This window comes from Chrysemys picta, chromosome 16 (genome assembly GCF_011386835.1).
Source record: "Chrysemys picta bellii isolate R12L10 chromosome 16, ASM1138683v2, whole genome shotgun sequence".
Lineage (NCBI taxonomy): Eukaryota > Metazoa > Chordata > Testudines > Emydidae > Chrysemys > Chrysemys picta.
Window position 1 is genome coordinate 13,598,185 of NC_088806.1, and position 22,043 is coordinate 13,620,227.

The window sequence follows — 22,043 nt, forward strand, 5'->3', positions numbered from 1 at the left end:
GCCCTTGTTGCTCCTGGCTACACCTGGCAGAAGGGTTACCCAATAATGGATTTTGGTTTTGTTTTTAATTTTCATGAGCTGATCTCTTGCAAATTATCAAGAGACAATCCAAATGGGTTTAAGATTAAGATTGCACTAAACATTGGTCACAAGAACTGATCAGTAATGACTTTCTCTTTGTTTCTTATTTTCACGAAGCATTCTACCCAAAAGCTCAGGACAGAATCCAAACTGCTTAAAAATGAAAATTCCATGAGAATTTGTCCCCTGCAAATGAACAGTACTGGGTTGTGCTTTGTCTGAAGTTTTCATGAAAAGTTCTCATCCTAAACCTAATCCTAAATGGAGCAAAATAACTTCCGGCCACAGTTCCCGGTTGGACTCTAAATGAGAGCTCACTGGAGCAACATAACTTCCGGTCACTGTTCCCGGTTGGACTCTAAGGGAGCGCACACCGCAGAAACATATCTTCCGGTCACTGTGCCTGGTGGGACTGTAGAGGAGCGCTCACCAGGGGAACAAAACTTCCGCTCCGTGTTTCCGGTCAGGTCGCCTGGGCCCTGCCCCGCACCGCGGGACTGAGCGGCCGGTGCCGCTGGGAGCGGGAGACACCGGCGCTGGCGCGGGCAGATGCTGCGCTGCCGGGAGAGCGATGCGGGAGGAGCCCTGGTGACCCCGCCCGGGCAGGGCTGGTGTAGCCGGGAGCTGCAGCCCGGCCCCCCCAGGGAGTCACCCCGTGGCCCCTCTGGCTATGATGCCACCGCTACCGTTCCCCAGGGGCTGGGGCAGGTCCCGGCCAGGGACACCCAGCCTTTGTGTGGGGCACTGCTCGAGTGCACCAGGGTTTGCACCCACCCGGCCATACCCTCTATGGGCCCAGACGTGTAAAGGTCCCGGTTCTGCCCCCGAGCCCTTGGGAATCACTGACCACAAAGTCTGCAGCATAAACACGTTTCCAGAATTACCCTAAGGGCACCAAGACAAGCAGCCTTCAAAGGTGTGCGGGGGAACTGGGGCCATCATCAGCATGGCGGGCTGAGCCCCTTTGCAGGGCTTTTCCTTCACAGGGTCAAAGGCAGGAGTGTGTTGTCATCCCCGGATAACAAACTGGGAAAAAGAGAACTGTTTCTAATAGCCGTTTACCAACAGGGTGTGTGTGTGATGGAGGCTTTATGGAGGAAGAAGCTACTTCACTGCCTTTCTTTTTCAGTAGTCTTTGCCCTGGGGCAAAGCATGCAGATGCTCTGTAGAGACAGAAAATTGCTTGTTTTGTAGTAAATCTACAAATATGTGGTCAAACATCTTCCTTATTTAGAAGAATATAGAAACTGACCCTTGAAATTAAAATGAAGACACTGGGGTTGATCGTTAATTATTCCTGCCCCCAGTAATAAACCTTTCAGGGACACTCCAAATTATGAATCAATTGTTTATAAAATGCATTTCATATTGAGCTTGTTTTCAAGCAATAATCAAAGCTCTCTGATCTTTCTCCATTTCGAACAGTGATTATCCCATATTTACCTTGTTTCCAATGTGGGGCTTAAATAGATCTTTGAATTAAAAAGCTTGTCTAACAATTAGAATAATAGAATAGTCATCTAGTCCAACCCCCTGCTCAAAGCAGGAGCAATCCCCAGATAGATTTTTGCTCCAGATCCCTAAATGGCCCCCTCAAGGATTAAACTCTCAGCCCTGGGTTTAGCAGGCCAATGCTCAAACCACTGAGCTATCCCTCCCCCTCAGTTGTGTAACTGTATTGAGTATTTTTCTCTTTAGAGGAGGTTTAACCTTTTGATCTAGAGAGATGACTGAAGCTGATCATTGCAGTGCTACATTTACTGTCTATTCATTGATGTTGCACAATATCATTGCTTTGATACTATTGTTATTATTAGGCCTATCCTTGCAGATTTTTCTATATGGAAGAGCTGTTCCCCACATGTAGGCTCAGACCCACAGCTGGAAAAATTAAGGTTCATGTGAGACAAGTTTAGCTTTCTTTCCCAGGTGAGTAAGAGTCAAGGAGGCCATGTGACTAACTCAGGCAAGACCTGGGGGAATAAGGGAGGAAGGGTTAGGGTTAGTCCCTGGGGAAGGGAGCTCAGGTGGGATCCTAACTTCAGCTAAGTGGGTTTTAGGCAGGGCAGGTGCCTGAGAAGCTGTAGCTGGAGTGAGGAAGTAGCTGCAGGGGAGTGCTGGAAAGAGCACTGGTTCTTGCAGGGAAGGAAGAGAAGCCCTCTCTGAGAAGGAGGCCTGGGGGCTCCAGATACCAGGAGAGAGACTGACCTGAAGCCAGCTCTGGGAAGGAGGGCTGGGGACTCTTGACTCAAGGGAAGAGGAGAGTGTTTGAGTTCTGCAGGAGAGGTAGACGCTCAGGGCTAAGGGTCTGTGCTCACCTTGGGACTGAGGTGGAAAAGCTGCAGGATTTATTAAAGTGGACCCCAAAAGGGGAATGCTTTGATTATTTATCTGACTTGTGAGTTAGCAGGGCTCTGCAGATCCACCCCAGGACACAAGAGGGTGCTTTGGAGACCACTAACCCTCCTCCAGGCTGGGTTACTAGGAAAAGATTGCTGATCGGCTGTGGCTCCAGGTGGAGATAATGTCCCCATGGATCCCAAGCTCTCTTTCTTGAGTGGCAACTGCTAATTTAGACCTCATCATTTTATATGTATAGTTGGGATTGTTTTCCAGTGTGCATTACCTTGCATTTATCAACACTGAATTTCATTTGCAATTTTGTTGCCCAGTCACCTAGTTTTGACAGATCCTTCTGTAGCTCTTCGCATTCTGCCTGGGACTTAACTATCTTAAGTAGTTTTTTTATCATCTGCAATTTTTGCTTGGTCTTGGGAGCTTGCAATATGGGAGGATGGGGAGAGGTGGAAGAAACTCATGCTGGACCCTGGGGAGTGAGAGTGCTGGGGGAAGGTGGTGTGAGCACCAGCTAGCACAGCAGCTGCCCTGCACTGCCCAGCTCCAGCGTCCGGCCTCCGACCTGGACAGGGGGTGGGGGGAAGGAGGTGGGGCTGGCACTAAACTGAGGAGCAGGGACCAGAACCATGGAGACAGGTGCGGTGGGGGGGGGGGGGGGCACAGCCCCCACAACTTTCCTCTAGCCCACCTCAGCCCCCCCCCAGTAGGAAGAGGCTGGCACTGGGAAACACACTCTGTGCATTACCCCAACTGGCCATCCAGTGTCACTGCTGCTCCAGGGGAAACACGTGCTCCCCAGGGACGGGGACGAGTTGATTGACAGGCACCAGGCGGGCAGGAGACCCTGGGAGGGAAGGGGGAGCTGGCTGCCGGTGGGTGCTAAGCACCCAATTTTTTTCCATAGGTGCTCCAACCCTGGAGTACCCACAGAGTTGGCGCCTATGAGTACAGGTGCTGAGTTTGTCCTATTTCTGTCCAGTGTTTTGGCCAACACACTCTGTCCCCCTGCCTGGTCTTCTACAGCGTCCCTTCATAGATGTGTTCCCCGTGCATGTCCTGTGGTGATTGAGATATGGGTGTCAATAGCTCCCTGTACAGATTTGTTGTGTGTGTGGAGAAGTTACAGCTGCTGCTGTCTCTAATGTGTGCCTGCAGTGCAGCGGGCCCTGATGCAGCATGGGAGTGGGAGTCTTTTCTTACCTTTTTTTTTTCAGAATGTGGTGCCCTGTGCAGTACCTGGTGCAGCTGGACGTGTGATATGTGACATAGCAATATGCTGGGTTTTGTTGTAGGAGCATCAGTGATCTGTATGCTGCTCTGTATAACCTGTATGCTCAAAAAGTCTGTTATACCTCCCCCATCTTTTGCCTCCTCTCCCTCTCTGAATAGCTGTGAAGTGGCTTTCCCCCTCCCTCCTGGAATGCTTGTGGGATGAATGGGCTGGTTGAACAGCTGGAAGATCAGAAGAGCTCCCAGGTAGACAAGGTGTTTGGGACTCTAATTAGGCAGCGATCACCCACCCAGTGCATGGACACTGCATGAACACTGTCCGAGGTGGAGTGTGACCAACCAGACGCGGCCAAATCATCTCTAGTCGCAGGCCATGAGGAGCAGGCCCTTAAAAGGGGAAGGGGCCATGTGCTCAGCAGTGCACTCACAAGATTGTACCTCCCGTGAAGGCCCTTCGCCCGGACCGCCTGGCCAGTGGTTCTCCGCGTTGCATTCCATTGTGCCTCGGGAAGACTTACCTTCATCGCACCATCCATCGCTGTGCTGTGGGACACTTACCTTGAAGAATCCTGATATCTCCAGTGCGGTGCCTGTCCTGAGTGTGTGAGTATGCGAGTGTGAGTGTGACCTCCCCCTTCTTTTGAGCTTAACTATCAGTATAATAAAAGTGCTGTTTTCTGCCAAACTCTGGTGGGTCATTAGTCCTCCCTAAGCTTACTAGCTGGCCCAGTAAGAATGTGGGCAGCTTAGTGGAGGATTTGACCCAAGAGTAGGGGTCCCCTGGTGCTCTCTTGGGTGGGTCCGGCTCGAGCCTGCGTGAAAAAGTGGAAGGCTAGCAACCCACTGCAGGGAGAAAGGGACGCCACCGTTGAGTGCTGGTGTAGGGCAAGGGAGTGTGAGTATGCGAGTGTGACACCCCCCCCCCCCCCGTGACGATGCGGTTCTGGCGGAACCCAACTGAGAGTGCCAACTCAGGACAAATTGCTCAAACAGGGCAGTTACAGCCCAAGGCTGGGGGTTTTTCCACCTTTAAGGCAAACCAAACCAGCCAGACTAAGGGGACTTTGGTCTCACCCCACTGGCTAACCGCAAGTCTCTCAAGCAATCTCCTTAGACACTCCAGTTTCCCAGTATAACCACCAGTGCCACTCGTTATGGGGACAAATAGTTATGAAAACCAATACCCAAGTAACAGAAAAAGGTTCTCCTGATCCCAAAGGACCAAGCCCCAGACCCAGGTCAATATACAAATCAGATCTTTCCCACAAATCACGCTGTTGCCAATCCTTTAGAATCTAAAATCTAAAGGTTTATTTATAAAAGGAAAAAGATAGAGATGAGAGTTAGAATTGGTTAAATGGAATCAATTACATACAGTAATGGCAAAGTTCTTGGTTCAGGCTTGCAGCAGCAATGGAATAAACTGCAGGTTCAAATCAAGTCTCTGGAATACATCCCCCGCTGGGATGGGTCCTCAGTCCTTTGTTCAAAGCTTCAGCTTGTGGCAAAGTTCCTCCAGAGGTATGAAGCAAGATTGAAGACAAGATGGAGATGAGGCATCAGCCTTATATAGTCTTTTCCAGCTGTAAGAACACCTCTTTGTTCTTACTGTGGAAAATTACAGCAAAATGGAGTCTGGAGTCACATGGGCCAGTCCCTGCATACTTTGCTGAGTTACAAGGCGTATCTGCCTTCTCTCAATGGGCCCATTGTATAGCTGATGGTCCTTAATGGGCCATCAAGCAGGCTAGGCAGAGCTAGCACCAGTTTGTCTGGGATGTCACCCAGCAGCATAGCATAATTTTGAAATACAGACAATATAGAGCCAATATTCATAACTTCAACTACAAAATTGATACACACATATAGACAGCATAATCATAACCCATAAACCATAACCTTGTCTTAGACACCCCATTTGACCCCCTTTATACAAGATCTGGGTGCCACTACAGGACCTTGGTTGCAACACTGATCTGTATGGTCCCAGATTATATCAATAACGTCACACCCCCTTTTGAGCTTAGCTATCAGTATAATAAAAGTGCTGCTTTCTGCCAAACTCTAGTGGGTCATTAGTCCTCCCTAAGCGTACTAGCTGGCCCAATTTCAGGTAACAGGTTTTAGGTATTTTTAGTTTTGGAGAGATGCCAGTTGGGGGTTCCAAATGTATTACCCAGAATGCCCTCCATCCCCTGTTTCTTCCACTACTGCATCCCTACGGCAGTACCCTGGCCCCCAGTAGGAATAATTCCCATAATAAATAATTGGTTTAAACTTAATTCTGTGTATTTGTTCATTGGTGGGAGTGGCCCTGTGGCTGCCAGCACTCATGAGTATGGGTAACAGTACACCCATATCCTTGAAGCGTTTTCAGCATCAGGGCCAACCCCTTTATGGACTCAGCTGCAGAAGGGGCAGGGTTCTGTGCTGGAGTTAGACTTTATATATTGGAAGTCTTTGACATTTACCTGTTTTGGGCCCAGATGTAATAGGGTGCTTTGTAATTGTAGTTGTGATGGCTAATAGGGTGGGAGTTGAGAGGCCACCCCTGGGGTGAGGGAGATGCAAGAAGAAGAGCCTACACAGCATTGCAGACTTTAGGGTTTCTCCCCCTTGTGTTTAGTACAAAGAGAGAAAAAGTCAAGGGTCAGCATCCAGCCCCCTTGTCAGATGGAAAGCTTGCTAGATCAGTGAGACCGCCAGCATTGTTCATGGGTACAGAGCAGCTGTCACGGTCAGTGAGTATCTGGTTTAGTGAGGACTGTGGACACAGCCCACCTGCCTCCAGGCAGGGGCTTCCTGGTAGGTGGGGCTGGGTAAGCACCTCATTTTCAGGGGATGCTCATTTCTGTGGCCAGGAGTAGTGTTTCCTCCCCAACAGAAGTTTGGATCCAGGCAGGTGACACTAGGTGCTGTATTTTTTTGCCGCCTTTATTTTTTCCCCTCTATCTGAGATTACACAGAGATTCCCTGGAGTTGCCTGTTTTTACTGTCTGCCTTGATAGGACATGAGAAGTGTGTGAGATGTCCATCCCCTCATTCTTGTTCTCGAGAGCCTACAACACGTAGGAAGAGATGAGACTCATGTGGGATACTGGGTGCTACAGTGGTGGTTGTGGGGTGACTCACCAAGCGACTTGCCTTTGGTCCTTCTGTCTCTCTTCATCAAGTTGGGCTAATCTACAGCAGATGGGAGAGAGGGGCAGGGAGGGCAATCGAGTTTTCGGTCGTCATGGCTGTGACGGGTTGAAGCACAGAAACCCCCTTGGGAACTGCCAACTGAGGGGCAGAAGTAGTCTTGGCACCTGCTTTCCCTGCCAGCTCAGGACTCCAGCACCCACTCTTATTGAGCCAGACACGCCCATCTGCTCCAACACAGACCCAGGGTCTGAACCACGTACCCCAAAGCTGCAGACTTAACTGAAAGCAACTTACAGAAGTGTTCCTGTTTTTAACACTTAGTTGCCCAGCTCCCAGTGGGGTCCAAACCACAAATAAATCAGTTTTACCCTGTATAAAGCTTATACTCATAAATTGTTCGCCCTCTATAACACTGATAGAGAGAGATACACAGCTGCTTGCCCCCCCCCCCAAGGTATTAATACATACCTTGGGTTAATAAGTAAAAAGTGATTTTATTAAATACAGAAAGTAGGATTTAAGTGGTTCCAGGTAGTAATAGACAGAACAAAGTGAATTACCAAGTAAAATAAAATAGAACATGCAAGTCTAAGTCTGGTACAGTAATAAAACTGAACACAGATAAAACCTCACCAGTTCCAGTAAGCTTTCTTTTACAGACTAGTCTTCGAGTCTGGGTCCAGCAATCAGTCACACCCCCTGTAGTTACTGTCCTTTGTTCCAGTTTCTTTCAGGTATCCTTGGGGGTGGAGAGGCTCTCTCTTTAGCCAGCTGAAGACAAAATGGAGGGGTCTCCCACAGGCTTAAATAGACTTTCCCTTGTCGGGGGAGACCCCCTCCTCTCTCCTATGCAAAGTTCAGCTCCAATATGGAGTTTTGGAGTCACATGGGCAAGTCACATGTTCATGCATGCCTGAGTTTCTTACCACCCAAGCCACATTCCTGGGACAGCTCCGATGTGGATTGGCGTCTTCGAGTTCATTGTTGGCTTAAGTGGTTCTTGATTGGGCATTTAATTTGCACACTCCTTTCTCAATAGAAATCAAGCAAGTATACAGCCATTATTCCTCACTTCAAGTACAAAAATGATACATGCATACAAATAGGATTAATAGATTCAGTAGATCATAACCTTTATAGAAATATGTTACGTGGCATATGTAGCATAAAACATGCTAGTTATGTTATACATACATTCATATGCATATTCCATAAAGCCTTTTTTGACAAAGGTTTTTTTTTGAATAGCTTTTTGCAGCTTGTGTGTTCTAACCCAGAGGCGAGAAGCAATCCCTGTGTATACAGCCCATGTGTGAAGCACTTTGGGATGAGATGCCTTACAGACATGCGCGGGTTGGGTTTTGAACTAAATCACGCTCCCCCTTAGCACTTTGATATTCTCAAAACTGTAAAGCAAAAACTTGTTATGGTATCTTCACATTAGCAAATGTTTCATATAGGAAGTACAGCAGTACTGGATTTACCATGGCGCTGGGCCAATGATCCAAAGGGGCCCCGGCCCGCTCTTCTCTACCCCCCCGCTCTCTCCTGTGGGGACAGAAGCTTGATGCTGCCGGATCCTGGGCCCCTGCTGCAGCAGGGCAGGCTCTTCCGGCAGCCAAGCTCCTCCCCCGCCTCTTCCCCCCAGCGTGCTACCTTCCCTCCCCTCCCTCTCTCCCTGCTGCCGATCAGCTGTTTTCAGGCAGGTGGGAGGGGGAAGAGCGGAGCCCCAGCATGCTCAGTGCTCTGGGGAGGAGGAGGAGAAGAGGAGGGGGCGTGGCCTTGGGGAAGCAGCTGGAATCAGGACATAACCCTTCCAGCTCCCTGTGTGAGCACCCCCACGACCCCAGCCCACACCCAGAGCCCTCTGCCCACCCTGACCCCTGCACCCCCTCACACACACTCAGCCCCTTGCCCTGACTCCTGCACCCCCCACACACCCAGCCCCTGCCCTGACTCCTGCATCCCCCCTCACGCCCCCCTGCCCTCACTCCTGCACCCCCCCACAGCCCCCTGCCCTCACTCCTGAACCCATCTCACGCCCCCCAGTCCCCTGCCCTCACTCCTGCACCCCCACACCTCCCTAGCCCCTGCCCTGACCCCTGCACTCCCTCATGTCCCCAGCCGCCTGCCCTCACTCCTACACCCCCCCCACACAGCCCCCTGCCCTCACTCCTGAACCCCCATCATGCCTCCCAGCCCCCTGCCCTCACTCCTGCACCCCACACACACTCTCAGCCCCCTGTCCTGACTCCTGCACCTGCCACACATATCCAGCCCTCCACCCCATGCCCTGACTCCTAACCCCCCCCACATCCACACCCCCATCCTGAGCACTAAACAGGAGATGCTCCAGGTAAGCGCTCCACACCCCAACCTCCTGCCCCAACTGTGAGCCCCCTCCCTAGCTCCTGGCCAGACCCCTCACCCCAATGTTTTTTTACAATATTTAGAAAGATTATTAAATGGTCCGTTGAGACCCTCCGTGATTTTCAAGTGGTCTGTGGAAAAATAAGTTAGACTACAAGAACAATCAAGGTACCTCACTTTATTTTCATTTACTTGCTATTACTTATAGAAGGAGGATGAAGAAAAAAAGAATGAAAAATGGGGGTGGGAGGAAATAAGAGAGAATGTTCTTTTTCTTGGCTGGGTCCCAAGGAGGAGCCCCAAAAATGAAGCTGAGGACAGGGCTGGGGGGGCCCCACTAACTCTAAATCCACCACTGGTTGTCACGTCACCTGGGCTGGGGATACTGTGTCAGCTGATCCCCACAGTCTCCAACCTACCTGGGCAGTACAGCAGACATAGCCCTGCCCACTAGTTCCTCTCCACTCCCTAGCCCACCCACCACTTGCCCCCTCTTAAAGCTTAGCCCTCTCGCTTTTAAAAATGATTGCTTGCCCCTCTCTCCCCCCCCCCCCCGAGGCTTTTCTGGCAGCCCTGTTGCCAGGGATCCAGTTTTAGACTGGAAACTCCAGTAGAAAACGGGAGCTGAGTGTCCGGTTAGCAGTGCTGACTGGAAACTAAATGTCTGGTTATAGGAGTAACCACATTAGCCTCCGCTCCTCCCCCTCCCAACACCCACCCCAGAGAGCTGGAAGAGAACCTGTCCCGCTGCTGAGGGAGGAGGGGCAGCTCAGTGCAGAGAGAGACAAAGAGAATGGGCTAGAACCAGGTAGGTACCTGCTCTATGTAGGCAGGGGCGGGGGGGATCCTGTTTATCCCCTCCCCGGCCCTGCTGCGTTTGCAGTTTACCCCTGGTCCCCCCCTTGCTCCAGGGACTAACCCTAGCTCCTGCCCCCACTGTGTTTTTGCCCCCAGACCCTTTTACAATCATTCCCCAGGGGGGCCCACAAATGTTTGGTGTCGCGCTCACAAAAAGTTAATCCGGCCCTGTGACTGATGCGCTGGCTGGTGCCATGGTCTGGGCGGCTGTGGTGCTCCCCCGTCTTCTGCTGCTCTGGGCCCCGGGGCTGTGGCTGCCCTTCAACTCCCCACTGCCTTTTGACTGCTTGCCACCCCCAAAAGCCACCCGGATGGGGGCACCTGGCTCTTGGGGAGTATCCACCGTGGGCGGCAGGAGCCTGGGGCAGAGTGGGTCTGTTTGGATTGCCATGGGGTATCCTGGACCCTCTGCCTGCTCTGTGCGGTGCAGACAGTGAGTGGGGACTTCTGCGATGCTGCTGGTGGTGGCACTGTCTTCAGAGCTGGGCAGCCAAAGAGCTAGCCAGTCAGGCTAATGCAGTGTGTTTCTCTTGCAGCAACAGTGACACCCAGTGGCAGTCAAGGGTACTGCACAGAGTATGGTGTTTCGCATGGAGCAACAGTGGCACCTGGTGCACAGTCAAGGTAATGCACAGAGCGTATCAGGGTTCAGTAACAGGGTTCAAAAAGAACTAGATAAATTCATGGAGGGTAGGTTTATCAATGGCTATTAACCAGGATGAGCAGGGATGGTGTCCCTAGTCTCTGTTTGCCAGACAATGGGAATGGGCAACAGTGGATGGATCACTTGATGATCACCTGTTCTGTTCATTCCCTCTGGAGAACCTGGCATTGGCCACTGTCAGAAGACAGGATCCTGGGCTACATAAACCTTTCGTCTGACCCAGTATGGCCGTTCTTATGTCTCCCTTGGAGCAGCAGTGACGCCCAGTGGCCAGCAGGGGTGGCATCAGCCTCTTCCCTTTTGGAAAGGGTGCATAGATCTGCAAATGCCCCTTCGGTTCAGGGAGATGATATCGTCCCACAGCAACTGCATCCCTTTCCAGGCTGGTCTCTCCATACAGCCTTATGGAAAGTGGGTGCAGCTGCCCTGCTGTCTTCCCTGGAGCTCCTGAGCAAACTTCTCCAGGTCCTAGCTTCCCAATATCCACCAGACGTTGCCTTTTTTCATTGGGCCAACTGGGATGTGGAGGAAGCATGATCTGAAGGCCCCTTTGTTGAGACTCTTTGGGATCCAAAAGCTATCTCACGCTCTCATGCAGTCTCTTCGTGCAGAAGGACTGAGCTGTGGAGATACCTTATGGCTCTCTCCAGCCAATTCTCAGTTCCCTCTCCTGAGCACAGTCCTGTGTAGCACAGATTACAGGAATCTCCACTACCAGGAAAAGCAGGAGAACAAGGGATGAGGAAGGTTAGATGTCCCCCAGACTATTCCTCTCTCAGTGAGAACCCTCTTGGTCTCAGCTTCTCTTGCAGAGATGTAAACTGACGCTCTTCCGCTGCGCGGTGTTTCTCGGGTGGGCTCATTTGAAGAGGCTGTTCTGCAGCATGACCTGGGTTGGCTCCTCACAGCTACAAAGTGAGTCTGGAAGTGCTTGGTAGGTGAATTCTTTGTGCCTTGAGAGTAGTGAATGGTGACTTGAGGGAGACCTTTCTAACCCCACACACTGATTTTCTGCATCCCTCTCGTTAGGCAGTGAAGTCAGAGGCCGTCCCTTCGAGAGGGTCTCAGGGTTTTTTTTTTTGAGTAGTTTTTCAATCTGACCCTTCTCCCCTCCCCAAACCTGACTCAGTGCTGCCTCTGTCTCCTGCCTGTGGGGACTCTGCTCCTCCTGCATGGGAGGGGGGAGGGGGAGTCGGCGTAGTGGCTGTGTTCCTGGCTCCAGGGGCGGCGAGTTGTATGGGCCTGTGGTGCCCAGGCTCCAGCAATATTCAGGGCTTGGGGGCCCAGCTCCACCAATGTTTGGGGCTGGGTTTCTCCCCTGGCCCCACCTGCCACCCCCATGCGCCTCCCCCAGTGACTCCCAACCCCCACTTGCTGCCCCTGGTGCCTCCCAGGCAGGGGCGGCTCTAGGTTTTTTGCTGCTCCAAGCACGGCAGGCAGGCTGCCTTCAGCGGCGCACCTACGGGAGGTCCGCCAGTCCCTCGGCTTCGGCATACCCGCCGCTGAATTGCCGCCAAATCCGCAGGACCGGCGGACCTCCTGCAGGCACGCCGCCAAAGGCTGCCTGACTGCTGCCTTCGCAGGGACCGGCAGGACGCCCCCCGCGGCTTGCCGCCCCAGGCACGTGCTTGCAGCGCTGGTGCCTGGAGCTGCCGCTGCTCCTGGGGCCCGGAGCCTGCAGCTCCACACTGACTCTGCTCTGCCGGCTTCTGGCATCAACTGCTGCCGCTGGGTCCTAGTGCCCCACCATCCGCTAGTGGCAGGGCACGCTGCCCTGCCCCTGCCCTTCTGCCTCGGACCGTTCCCTTTTCCGGTGGGACCCTCCACCAGCACAGGGGATCCCCCCACCGGTGCTTCTGCCCCACGTTGGGGAAGGGGCAGCCCCATCCCCCACCTCCAGTGAGGCTACAGTGAGGGGCAACAGCAGAGGAGGAGGCGCAAGTGTGATGGCACCCACCACAGGGGAGGCGAGGGGGCTTCCTGGACCTGAGAGGGGCCCTAGGAGCACATGTGGGGTGAGTGTGCTGCTGAAGGGGACAGGGGGGCCCCTCCCCCAGAGCTCACTGCTGCCAGGGGGCAGAGGGCTGGGGGGAGTCCTCCTCTATGACCCCAGCCCTGGGACAGCCTGTCTGCACCCCAAACTCATCCCCAGCCCTTCCCCACCCCAGAGCCCACATCCCCAACCAGATTCCTCATCCCCCGCACCCCAACTCTCTGCCCTAGCCCTGAGCCTCCTCATGCATCATGAACCCCTCAACCCCACCCCACAGCCCTCACCCCACACCCCAACCCTCTGCCCTAGCCTTGCACCCCCTCCCACCCCCAAACTCCCTCCCAGAGCCTGCACCCCCTTCCCACACACACTCTCCCACCCCCAAACTCCCTCCCAGAGCCTGTACCTCTCACCCCCTCCTACACTCCCAGCCCAGAGCTTGCACCCAAACTCCGTCCCAGACCCTACACCCCAAACCCTTCCCACACACCCTCTCTTGCTCCCAAACTCCCTCCCAGAGCCTGCACCCCCACCCCTTGCCCCAGCCCAGAGCCTACACCCAAACTCCATCCCAGAGCCTGCACCCCTCACTCCCTCCTGCACCCCCTGCCCCAGCCTGGACCCTGCACCCAGCACCAAACTCCATCCCAGAACCTGCACCCCAGACCACCTCCCCCAACCAAACTCCCTCCCAGAGACCAACCTGTCACTCCTTCTGCACCCAAACTCCCTCCCAGAGCTTGCACCCCTCCTGCACCCTAATCCCCAGCCCAGGGCCTGCACCCCAGATCTCCACCCCAGACTCCCTCCCAGAGCCTTAGGCAGGTGGGGGGCAGAGTTTGCAGGGGTGGAGTTTGGGGGGAGGCAGGTTCTGGGCACTACCAAAATTTCTACAAACTTGCCACCCCTGCCTGGCTCCTGCCGTCTGTGGCCCCTGGCTGCACTGCAGGTCCTGTAGAGTTAGAAACGCTGTGACTCCTGGACACCCTCTGCAGCCAGCCTAACCCAATCCTGAGATTCTCTAGTTGTTTTCCCACCTGAACTTGACCCCTTGTAGTCAGGTCCCATCCGCTTCGGTCGGGTTGCGGGACTCTGTTCCAGGCTCTCTGCCGATTCATCTCTGCAGGAGTTACATTCCGTTCACAGTTTTGAATTTTTTTTCCACGACTCTCAGACCTCCCGATTTTTGTCTTTTAAATTAAAGCTGAGGTTCTGGAGAACACGATAGTAACTTCAGTGAGGCGCCATAGGTGGCGGGTTATATGGGCCTGTGGTGCCTGGGTCCACCAATATTTGGGGTCAGGCCTCTCCCTTGACCCCACCTGCCACCACTGTGTGCCTCCCCCAGAGCATCCCTGCACCCTGGGCAGCGGCTAGCTGCCACTTCCTGCCCCCCTCCTGTGGCCAGGGCCACAAGCCGGCCACAAGCCCCCCACCCCCAAAGAAGCCCCGTGTGCCCACCCCACCTGCCCAGAGGCACCTCTGGGCAGCTGCGCCACGTCGAGCCAACCTGCTCTGGGGAAAAGCCGCAGCAAATTCACTTGATCTTTTTTTAAATGCTTCCTTCAAAGCTCTTTTCTAGACTTCTGCTCTGTTCCCTCTGACAGCACCAGAATCCTAAAACTCTGTGTGTGTTTGTGTGTCAGAATTAACATGTATTCCAAGCTGAAGGGAGCAACTTAGCTGTCTCGACCCCACCAACTTCCCCTGCCCACAACTCTTTGGCTGCACCTAGGGGAAACCAGCATGATGTGAATTCAATCTCCTTTGGAAATCAGCCTCTCAGTAACTTGTGGGTGTCTGATGCTTTATCTAATGTGCGCTGTGAACAGATTTAAGGAATGTATCCAGGAGCGCTGCCAGCTTTTCCGCCGCCCTAGGGCGGTGGAAGGTCCCGCCTCAAAATGTCGCCCCCCTACAGAGGCAGCGGAAGGTCCCGCCGCGGAAAAACCGCCGTGGTCGCTGCCCCCCAAATCGCAGCGTCCTAGGCGACCGCCTAGGTCACCTAATGGGTTGCACTGGCCCTGAATGTATCTAATTTCCCAAGGGCTGTCTTGGGGGAATGGCTGAATCTTTAGCAGTTTTCAGCAAAGGATCTGAAAAGTAATGAGATCCATTGTATTAATTGTATGTCTAGGAAAGACTATCTGCCATTACTGCGACTTGTTGTCTGAAACAGTGAATGAAGATGGCATCTCCCGCCTGTATGAAGGTAAGGAAATACCTGTGTGTGTGTTTGTGCTTCTGTGGGAAGTACGGGGTGCAGCACAGGGCCTGAACACAGGTTTGAGTGTATCCCTTGCTGTCTAAGCACAGTGTTTAAGGAAGAAGGATGGTCTTCATCGAGCTACCACTATATGTGTACGGGAGCAGGGGAATTCCATCCCTAGCTCCTAGTGTATACGAAGCCTTAGAGGTGTGTGGGGAGGAAGGCCTGACAGAAATGAAAAGGGCGGTTGTTGTTCATAGTAGTAGTAGTACCTTCTGTAGGAAAAGATTCATCACCTACCCTCCCTGTAGTGGAGTGATTGCAGGCCAGGGACCTTCACTCAGAGATTGGTTATAAGCTCATAGGAAATCCCATGAGTGCACATTGGAAACATCTTTCCCTGTGACCTCCTAAGAAATGAAGGCACAGATCCACAAAGGATTTCAGTAGAAATTATGAGCCTAAATCCCTTTGCAGATCTGGGTGTTTGATGAAAAATGTTTGATGATTTAACACCTCTGCTGTTGTCACTTTCCTGTTACATCCCAAGAACAATTGCCCCCACCTGCCTGTGTGTTAGTGTGGGTACGTGTGTGTGTGTACGTGTGTATGCTGGGGCAGAGGGACGTTACACACAGAATGGGGTCTTCTCTCTGTCCAGAGCTATTGTAGGAGTAGCAAGAGTTGTTGTTGTTGTGCCCCTGGAATCTTGGGTAGATAATAACATGTGGCAAATGCCATTCTGAAGTGGAGGTTTCCTAGGCACCAGTTACATCAGCACCATGGGATTTTCAACCTGTTTCCTCTTTGTTTCAGCTTTTCAGGAAGTGCCTTTGAAATCTGACAGGACCACGTGGCACATCCTCAGTGCACATTACAAATGGTTGCAGAAGCTTGGAAATCTTGCGTTGGGTTCTGCATTCAACTAGGGAACCGGAACCGACACAGAAGACCTCTTTGTCCTGCTATGCTACGTACAACAGACGTTTATCAACTCTTTGGAACAGGGGCTGAACGGTGAGGTGGATATTTGCAGATGACACAAAATTATGTAGGTTAGTCGAGCCTAGAGAAGACTTTGAAGCAGTTGAAAGGGATCTAATAAAGCCATGTGATTGGGCAGCACAATGGCAGATGAAAGTCAGTGCTGACAAATACAGGGTCATACACACGTGAGGCCTGGCGCTGCTTCTCCCTGAGGGATTTTATAGCTAACTGGCTGGCTAGGTGTCAATAAAAAGGAGCTACCCTCCCCCCCCTTCATTTATCACAGGAACAAACCGTTTTAAAATTTTTCCCTATGCTTTTGGTGAGGACAATTTGAAGCTGCAGCAAAAGCAGCATCTGTGAGCCACTGGATCATAGAGAGATAAAAAGATTGCTTCTTCCCCTTCTTTTTAACAAATAGAGGCGAAAGTTCTATTAAGCTTTCATTTTCTTAGGACTATTAGCTTTAAGTATGGATTTTTCTGTTGCATTATCAGAATGTCTTTGTCTTTAAATATTTGCAGCCTGTGTGATGAGACACAGGTACAAGCTCTTGTGTTTGTTTTGGGTCCATAGATTTTATTAAAATAATACATCGCAGGCTGGAGCTGCGGCTTTCTCTATATTTTAAAAACAGATGACTAGGCTAGCCAGTCTTCCATGCACTATAGTCTCTTGGGGACACCCCTTCAGTTTGCTTGTTTTTTTTAAACAGACGACTTTCCTAACTTTTTAAACGCTGTTAAAGTTTTAACCAATGGTGAGATTATATTGAATGACACTTTATGAAAGGTATAACAAGTATTTTGTTCCATTGACTGATTGTAAAAGACAAAACTCATCGCTGTGTGACTGCATGAAGCTCAGAGATAGCCCATCTGAAGAACTCCCCCCACCTCTTGACTTCCCCCCATACTTTTAACACATGCTAAACATGTTTCATTATATTAAATAGTGTTTTTTTTTTAACATTTAACATGAAAATGCAGCATTGACTGAGATGTAACATAGCACGACCTTTTAAAAGGATAATCTGTATGCAGTGAGGCCTATTTGAAGCATTTTTTTTTTTAAAGTTTAACATGAAAAAGCAGTATAGACTGAGCTGTACTAAAACAAGGCCCCTCTTAGGGATCTTTTGTAGAAGTTTAGTGAACTAAAAAGGCTTAAGATACTAGCCTATCCTTTTTAAAATAGTGTTTTTAACGTACCAAAACAGCAACTGGGCAAGAATATGAAAACTGGCAATTGAAGGGAGTTTACATATGTGTTTTAACAAAAAACCAAAATTAACCAAAAAATACACAAGATTGCTTTTTAAAGTTTGGATTTATACAAAAAACACAAGAAAAAATAGCTTATGTAAAAACGTTAGCTGTTTTTTACCAGAGATCAGGCATCTGCCTCCCCCTCCCCGCCCCCTTTCTTCTTTTCTAATGTTTTTTAAAATCTAAACCGAGGACGAACAAATTTTTAAAAAAAGTCACTGCCACAGAGATCAGGCCATGGGTGTAAGAAAGCTCTCTTGAGTTTTAGAGGGAAAGTTGATAACACTTTTAGTGAAACAGTTTTGTAGGCAGCCATTCTGTGTTAGTTGTTCTGCTTTAGCACGGGCAAGCGTTTGTCATTCGGAAACACTTTCACACTTTATGAGGTATTATCTCCCCCATCCTATGGCCTATCAGAAATATTAACAAAAACAAACGTAAAGATACTTTTTAGCAGTGCCTGCAAAGCAACAATTACAATTTTGTTTATCATTATCTTCTCTAAGGCCCTAGAGAATATTTTTTTTTATAAAACACATTTTTGCAAGCTGTAACCTTAGATGCTGTACAGAATTAAATAATATGAACAGGTAGATGAGAAATCTGAGACATTGTTGAAAGCACAGGTGTCATGATTAAGTCCTAATGCAGAGGGCCTGAGGGGGTGGGGGAATAAAAAGATACAGCCGAAGCGGAGGATGGTATGATTTAAGAGGGGTTCTGGGGCTGCTTTGCAATGGTCCAGATTCCCCAACAGCCTATATCCCTCATACACAAGCGCCAGGATTGGGTGCGGTAGGGTGGGGTGGGTGAGTCTTTATGAGCGGCCTGCTCCTCTAAGAAACTACTTCTTGTTGTTGACAAACTGTAACCTAACTATATGTATACTATGGAGGCAACCCACTTTCCTTTGGACAAACCCCACACCTCTTGAACTCCATAAAAACATGCTTCACACTATTATTTTCAACTGACATTTTATTTAAAACATGCATTTTTATTTTGTTTTACAACATGTGTTTTGTTCCCAAAACATGCTCTAACTTTTACTGTTTTTTCTTAGCAAGATTTTGTAATTTGCTGAAGGAGGAAGAGGCTCAACACTTAGCATTAAACATTTATCTGTCAGTTTGATCATTTAATCAAAAATGCTATTTGGGTCCTCAGCCTCTGTCACTTTGTCCACCAATTCTGCCCCTAGGGCTAAATGTTCCTGGGTTAAACACAGGCACTGCAGCACATATCCCAACAGGATAATTTTATTTAACACACGCTCCATATACAAACTACCTGCTAATTTCTTTAATTTTACAGTTCACATCATCTAAAGACCAGTACCTGCAGTCGTGATGCCTCTGCCCGGGGGCATCTGTGGTGCACCCAGGACAATCCTCGTTTTGTTTCTCTCTCAGGCAGTGCTTGATGATTCCGTGCACAGGTGCTCGCACAGTTGCATCCATCACCGCTTTATGGTTATGAACTCACACAGGTTTAATACCAAATTTCTCCCTCAATTTTAGATAGTGTAGGCCTATAGAATAAGCATCCCCCTCTGTTTCAGCATTCTGTTGAGCATCTGGTTTTGGGTATGGGAAAAACCAGATAGGGCCCAATCCGCTTGTCCCTTCGGAGCTGTCGGTGTCCAGAACCTCCAAGTCCTCTGAAGAACCATCGCTCAGCTGCTGAAAAATGTACAGTAAGAAATACGTATAAGGCATCTTTGTACTTTTTCATAACATGATTTTAAAACCTTTTACACTGTGTGTCAAGCGACTCCTTCCGCATGCAGCTTTTAAAAACAACAATAAATGCAATCTCTGTGCAGGCTTGATCCAAAAGGCTCTAGCCAACCGAGCACTGGTGACCAGGTCCCTGCCAAACCAATCCTTGAACGTTCTTGCATACAATGTATCAGGGCCTCGTCTCCGTACAGCCCTTTGTTTGAATTGTTTGGGTTCTCCTGCCCAGGATCCGGAGTCTCAAACAAATCTTGGCCCAGCGGTCTGGCCTCATGTTTCGCCACCACATTGTTCTTGAGGGTACAGCCATCATTAGCGATCCCTGTTTCCCCACTCCCATGACCCGTCTCAAACACTGTTTGCCAAAACAGTATGTTTGTTTCTTCAGGTCCCATAGCGGCACCCGTATAACACCTCTTCATGAAAGGCTTGACGGCCAGTGTTGGCCAGGGCCTTCTAGGTTCAGCCATCTTTAATCATCAGACCCATTTAACTAGAAGCTCCTCCTTACTTTAGCCAGGCCGTATGATACTCTTAACCAATAATTTAGGGCTGACGTTGCTCTCCCTCCCTGTAGACGAGCGGACTCACCCCTGCAGCGCCTCCTGCTGGTGACTTCTGGAAATTAGCTCTTCCAGCATCCTGGAGCGCCCTCTGCAGGCTGGTGTCCCACCCTGGACCCTGGTGCTCTTGTACCTGGGGTGCTGCCCCCTGGCAGTAACCCCTCAGTCTTAGGGTCTCCCCTCCCTGGGGAACCCCCACCCACTACCCCCACTTCGCCTCAGTCTTGGCTACTGCCCAGTCTCCATCTAGCCCCATTCACTAGGGCAGACTGCAGTATCAGCCACTCATCACAGGCAAAGGGGTTTGGACCTGCTGCCTCTGCCTACCCGTGGGCTGCCCCCTGCAACCCTACACCTACTAGGCCTTGCCAGGCCTGCAGCCTGGGGCTTTCCTAGGCCAGAACTCCCAGCTCCTCTGGCCCTTCCCCAGCCCTGCTCCCAATCTAGGTGTCTGGTAAAGCTCCCTGCAGCCAGGCCCTGGGTTCAGAGAGAGACTGTCTGCTTGAGCCCCTGGCTCAAGCCTGTATAGGACCAGCTGGGCCCTGACTGGGGCATGGCCGCAGCAGAGCCGGCTTCCTCCCAATCAGCCCAGGCGTTTTGCCCTTCCACAGCCCTCCTCCAGGGCTGTTTTAAACCCCTCAGGGCAAGAGCGGGTAACCACCCCGCTACACTCCTCAAGAGCCTTTCCGGAGATGCCCCATCCATTCCTGCTACCGGTCAGACACACTGACCTCCACCGGGGTTTTGGGGATTTTCAGATGTCCTGGGGCATTTGGGATTATCTGATGCCCCCAAGCTTTTGGTATTTTAGGGAGTTTTCAAGACATCTGGGCTTTTTGGATTTTGAGGCTTTTACGAGGCTTCTGGTATTTTAGATTTTCAGAGGCCTGGGGGCTTTGGGAATTTTCAGCAGCCCTTGGGCTTTTGGTATTTTTGCAGGCCCAGGCGCTTTTGGAATTTTGGGGATTTTTGTAGATCCTGGGGCTTTGGGGATTTTCAGAGGTCCTGGGTTTGTGGGCTTTTTGAACGCTCCATGGCTTTTGGAATTTTCTGAGGCCTCAAGACTTTGGGGGGATATTTTTTATATTTGGAGACCCCAGTACTTTTGTGATTTTTGGAGTTCCCATGGGTTTCAGGATTTTTGAAGGCTTTGGGGCTTTTCAGAGGCTTTTGGGGGGGGAGTGGTTGTGATTTTCAAAGGCCCCATTTCTTTGGGATTTGGGGTTTGGAGGATTTTTGGAGGCACTGAGGCTCTTGCAATTTTTTATTAAAATCTAAGAGAATATTTTGTCTGAAAACTTGGTAAAGCAGTTTTTTTGGACTGAAAATCCATTTTTTTTTTAGTAATTGTAGAAAATTGGTAAGGGAAGCCAAGGAACACCAAGAGAAATCCATGGCCAGCAGAATTAAGGCCAATAAAAAGGAGCTTTAAAATATATCAGGAACAAAAAGAATCCTGAATAGTATGTTTTGCATTTTCTACCATACCACACCTCTGTCTTTCCCCCACCTTCAGTCTGTTTACAGGAGCTGTTACATGGAGGAGAAATTGCCTCTCCTCGGAAGAAGAAACAAAGAACAATTTTTTAACAGGATAGTCTGAATTATCTCCTGTGAAGAGAGGAGAAGGGTCTGAGTGGTTGATCCCACAGCCTGTTCTAAAGAATTGCAGTGCCCACGAAACAGAAAGCTTTGTAAGGTGTTATTGGTATGGTTATACTTTTGTTATGAGTTATAATAAATGTTGCTGCAATTCAAAATGGAGTCTAAGAATTCAAGATGGTGCATATGGTAGGAAAGGATTGAACTCCCATCTTGGTATCCTTTCTTCATGGCATTTTCCTGCCAAAACTCTGTTTCCCGAGAGAACTTGAGGGACTGAGAGCTGGCTGGAACCGGTTGGGGGCAGTGTCTGCCAGAGCGTGCCTCAGGAATTCGCACCATATAAGGAACTGTCAGCGGTGACGTTGGTGCTGTCCACCATCAAGGCAGCCACGTCCAGTTTCTTTGCACAGGCATCGGATCAAGATTTTGATCACTAACACCTTCCAAGGACTTTGACACTTACCTGATATCTGATTCCTGTATTCCACCAAAGGATCCAGTGAAGACTTTGCCATCAGATTAGATCTGTTGATCTCCTGCTTCGGCCGTAGAGAACCAGATCATCCGATGTTCCAGAGATTCTGAGAGGGTCCATCAGTTACTGGTGACCTCCATCTGCAGTGAAAGAGAGACAGTAATTGTTTTTCAGGTACAATAGTTTAACCAAGGGATGGTTTAAGGGTCTGGGCTTTATGCCCCTTGCTGGAATCTATTCTTGGGTATTTTAGTGATCCCTTTAGTGGATCTTCTCCCAGTTGTAACTATCCCTTAATAAATCTTCTTTCAGTTTAAGGTTATATTCTCTCTATCTTTTATTTCAATGCGACATGGGTGGGAGGCACACAGATTTCTAACTCTCCCAGTTGATAGATGCTGGTAGGAGTTGAACCTGTTATTTATATGTCACCTCCTTATTATTCTATAACTGAGATTTTGGGGTAACATTTAGTGGCGACCGCAGCAGGACCTCTCAG

The 22,043-nt window shown here is 50.2% G+C and overlaps 2 protein-coding genes across 9 annotated transcripts in view; one reads left to right on the top strand and one right to left on the bottom strand.

Moving 5' to 3' along the window:
- The window catches only part of LOC135976036 (nascent polypeptide-associated complex subunit alpha, muscle-specific form-like), a 1,165,876-nt gene that overhangs the window by 946,200 nt on the left and 197,633 nt on the right, over positions 1-22,043 (bottom strand). The gene's annotated exons all lie outside the window — the stretch shown is intronic.
- Positions 426-21,831, top strand: LOC122173263 (uncharacterized). 8 transcript variants are annotated; one of them, XM_065570153.1, is made up of 5 exons: positions 426-4,272; positions 10,578-10,665; positions 11,506-11,620; positions 14,836-14,910; positions 15,724-17,824. In XM_065570153.1, exons 1-5 carry the CDS (start codon positions 4,043-4,045, stop codon positions 15,834-15,836), a joined length of 621 nt encoding a protein of 206 aa, XP_065426225.1. In that variant the 5' UTR covers positions 426-4,042; the 3' UTR covers positions 15,837-17,824. The 8 variants fall into 8 exon arrangements, 2 of the variants coding, with proteins under 2 accessions (XP_065426225.1, XP_065426226.1); XM_065570154.1 differs by having other exon boundaries at positions 11,518-11,620; XR_010593197.1 differs by lacking the exon at positions 426-4,272 and adding an exon at positions 8,847-9,991.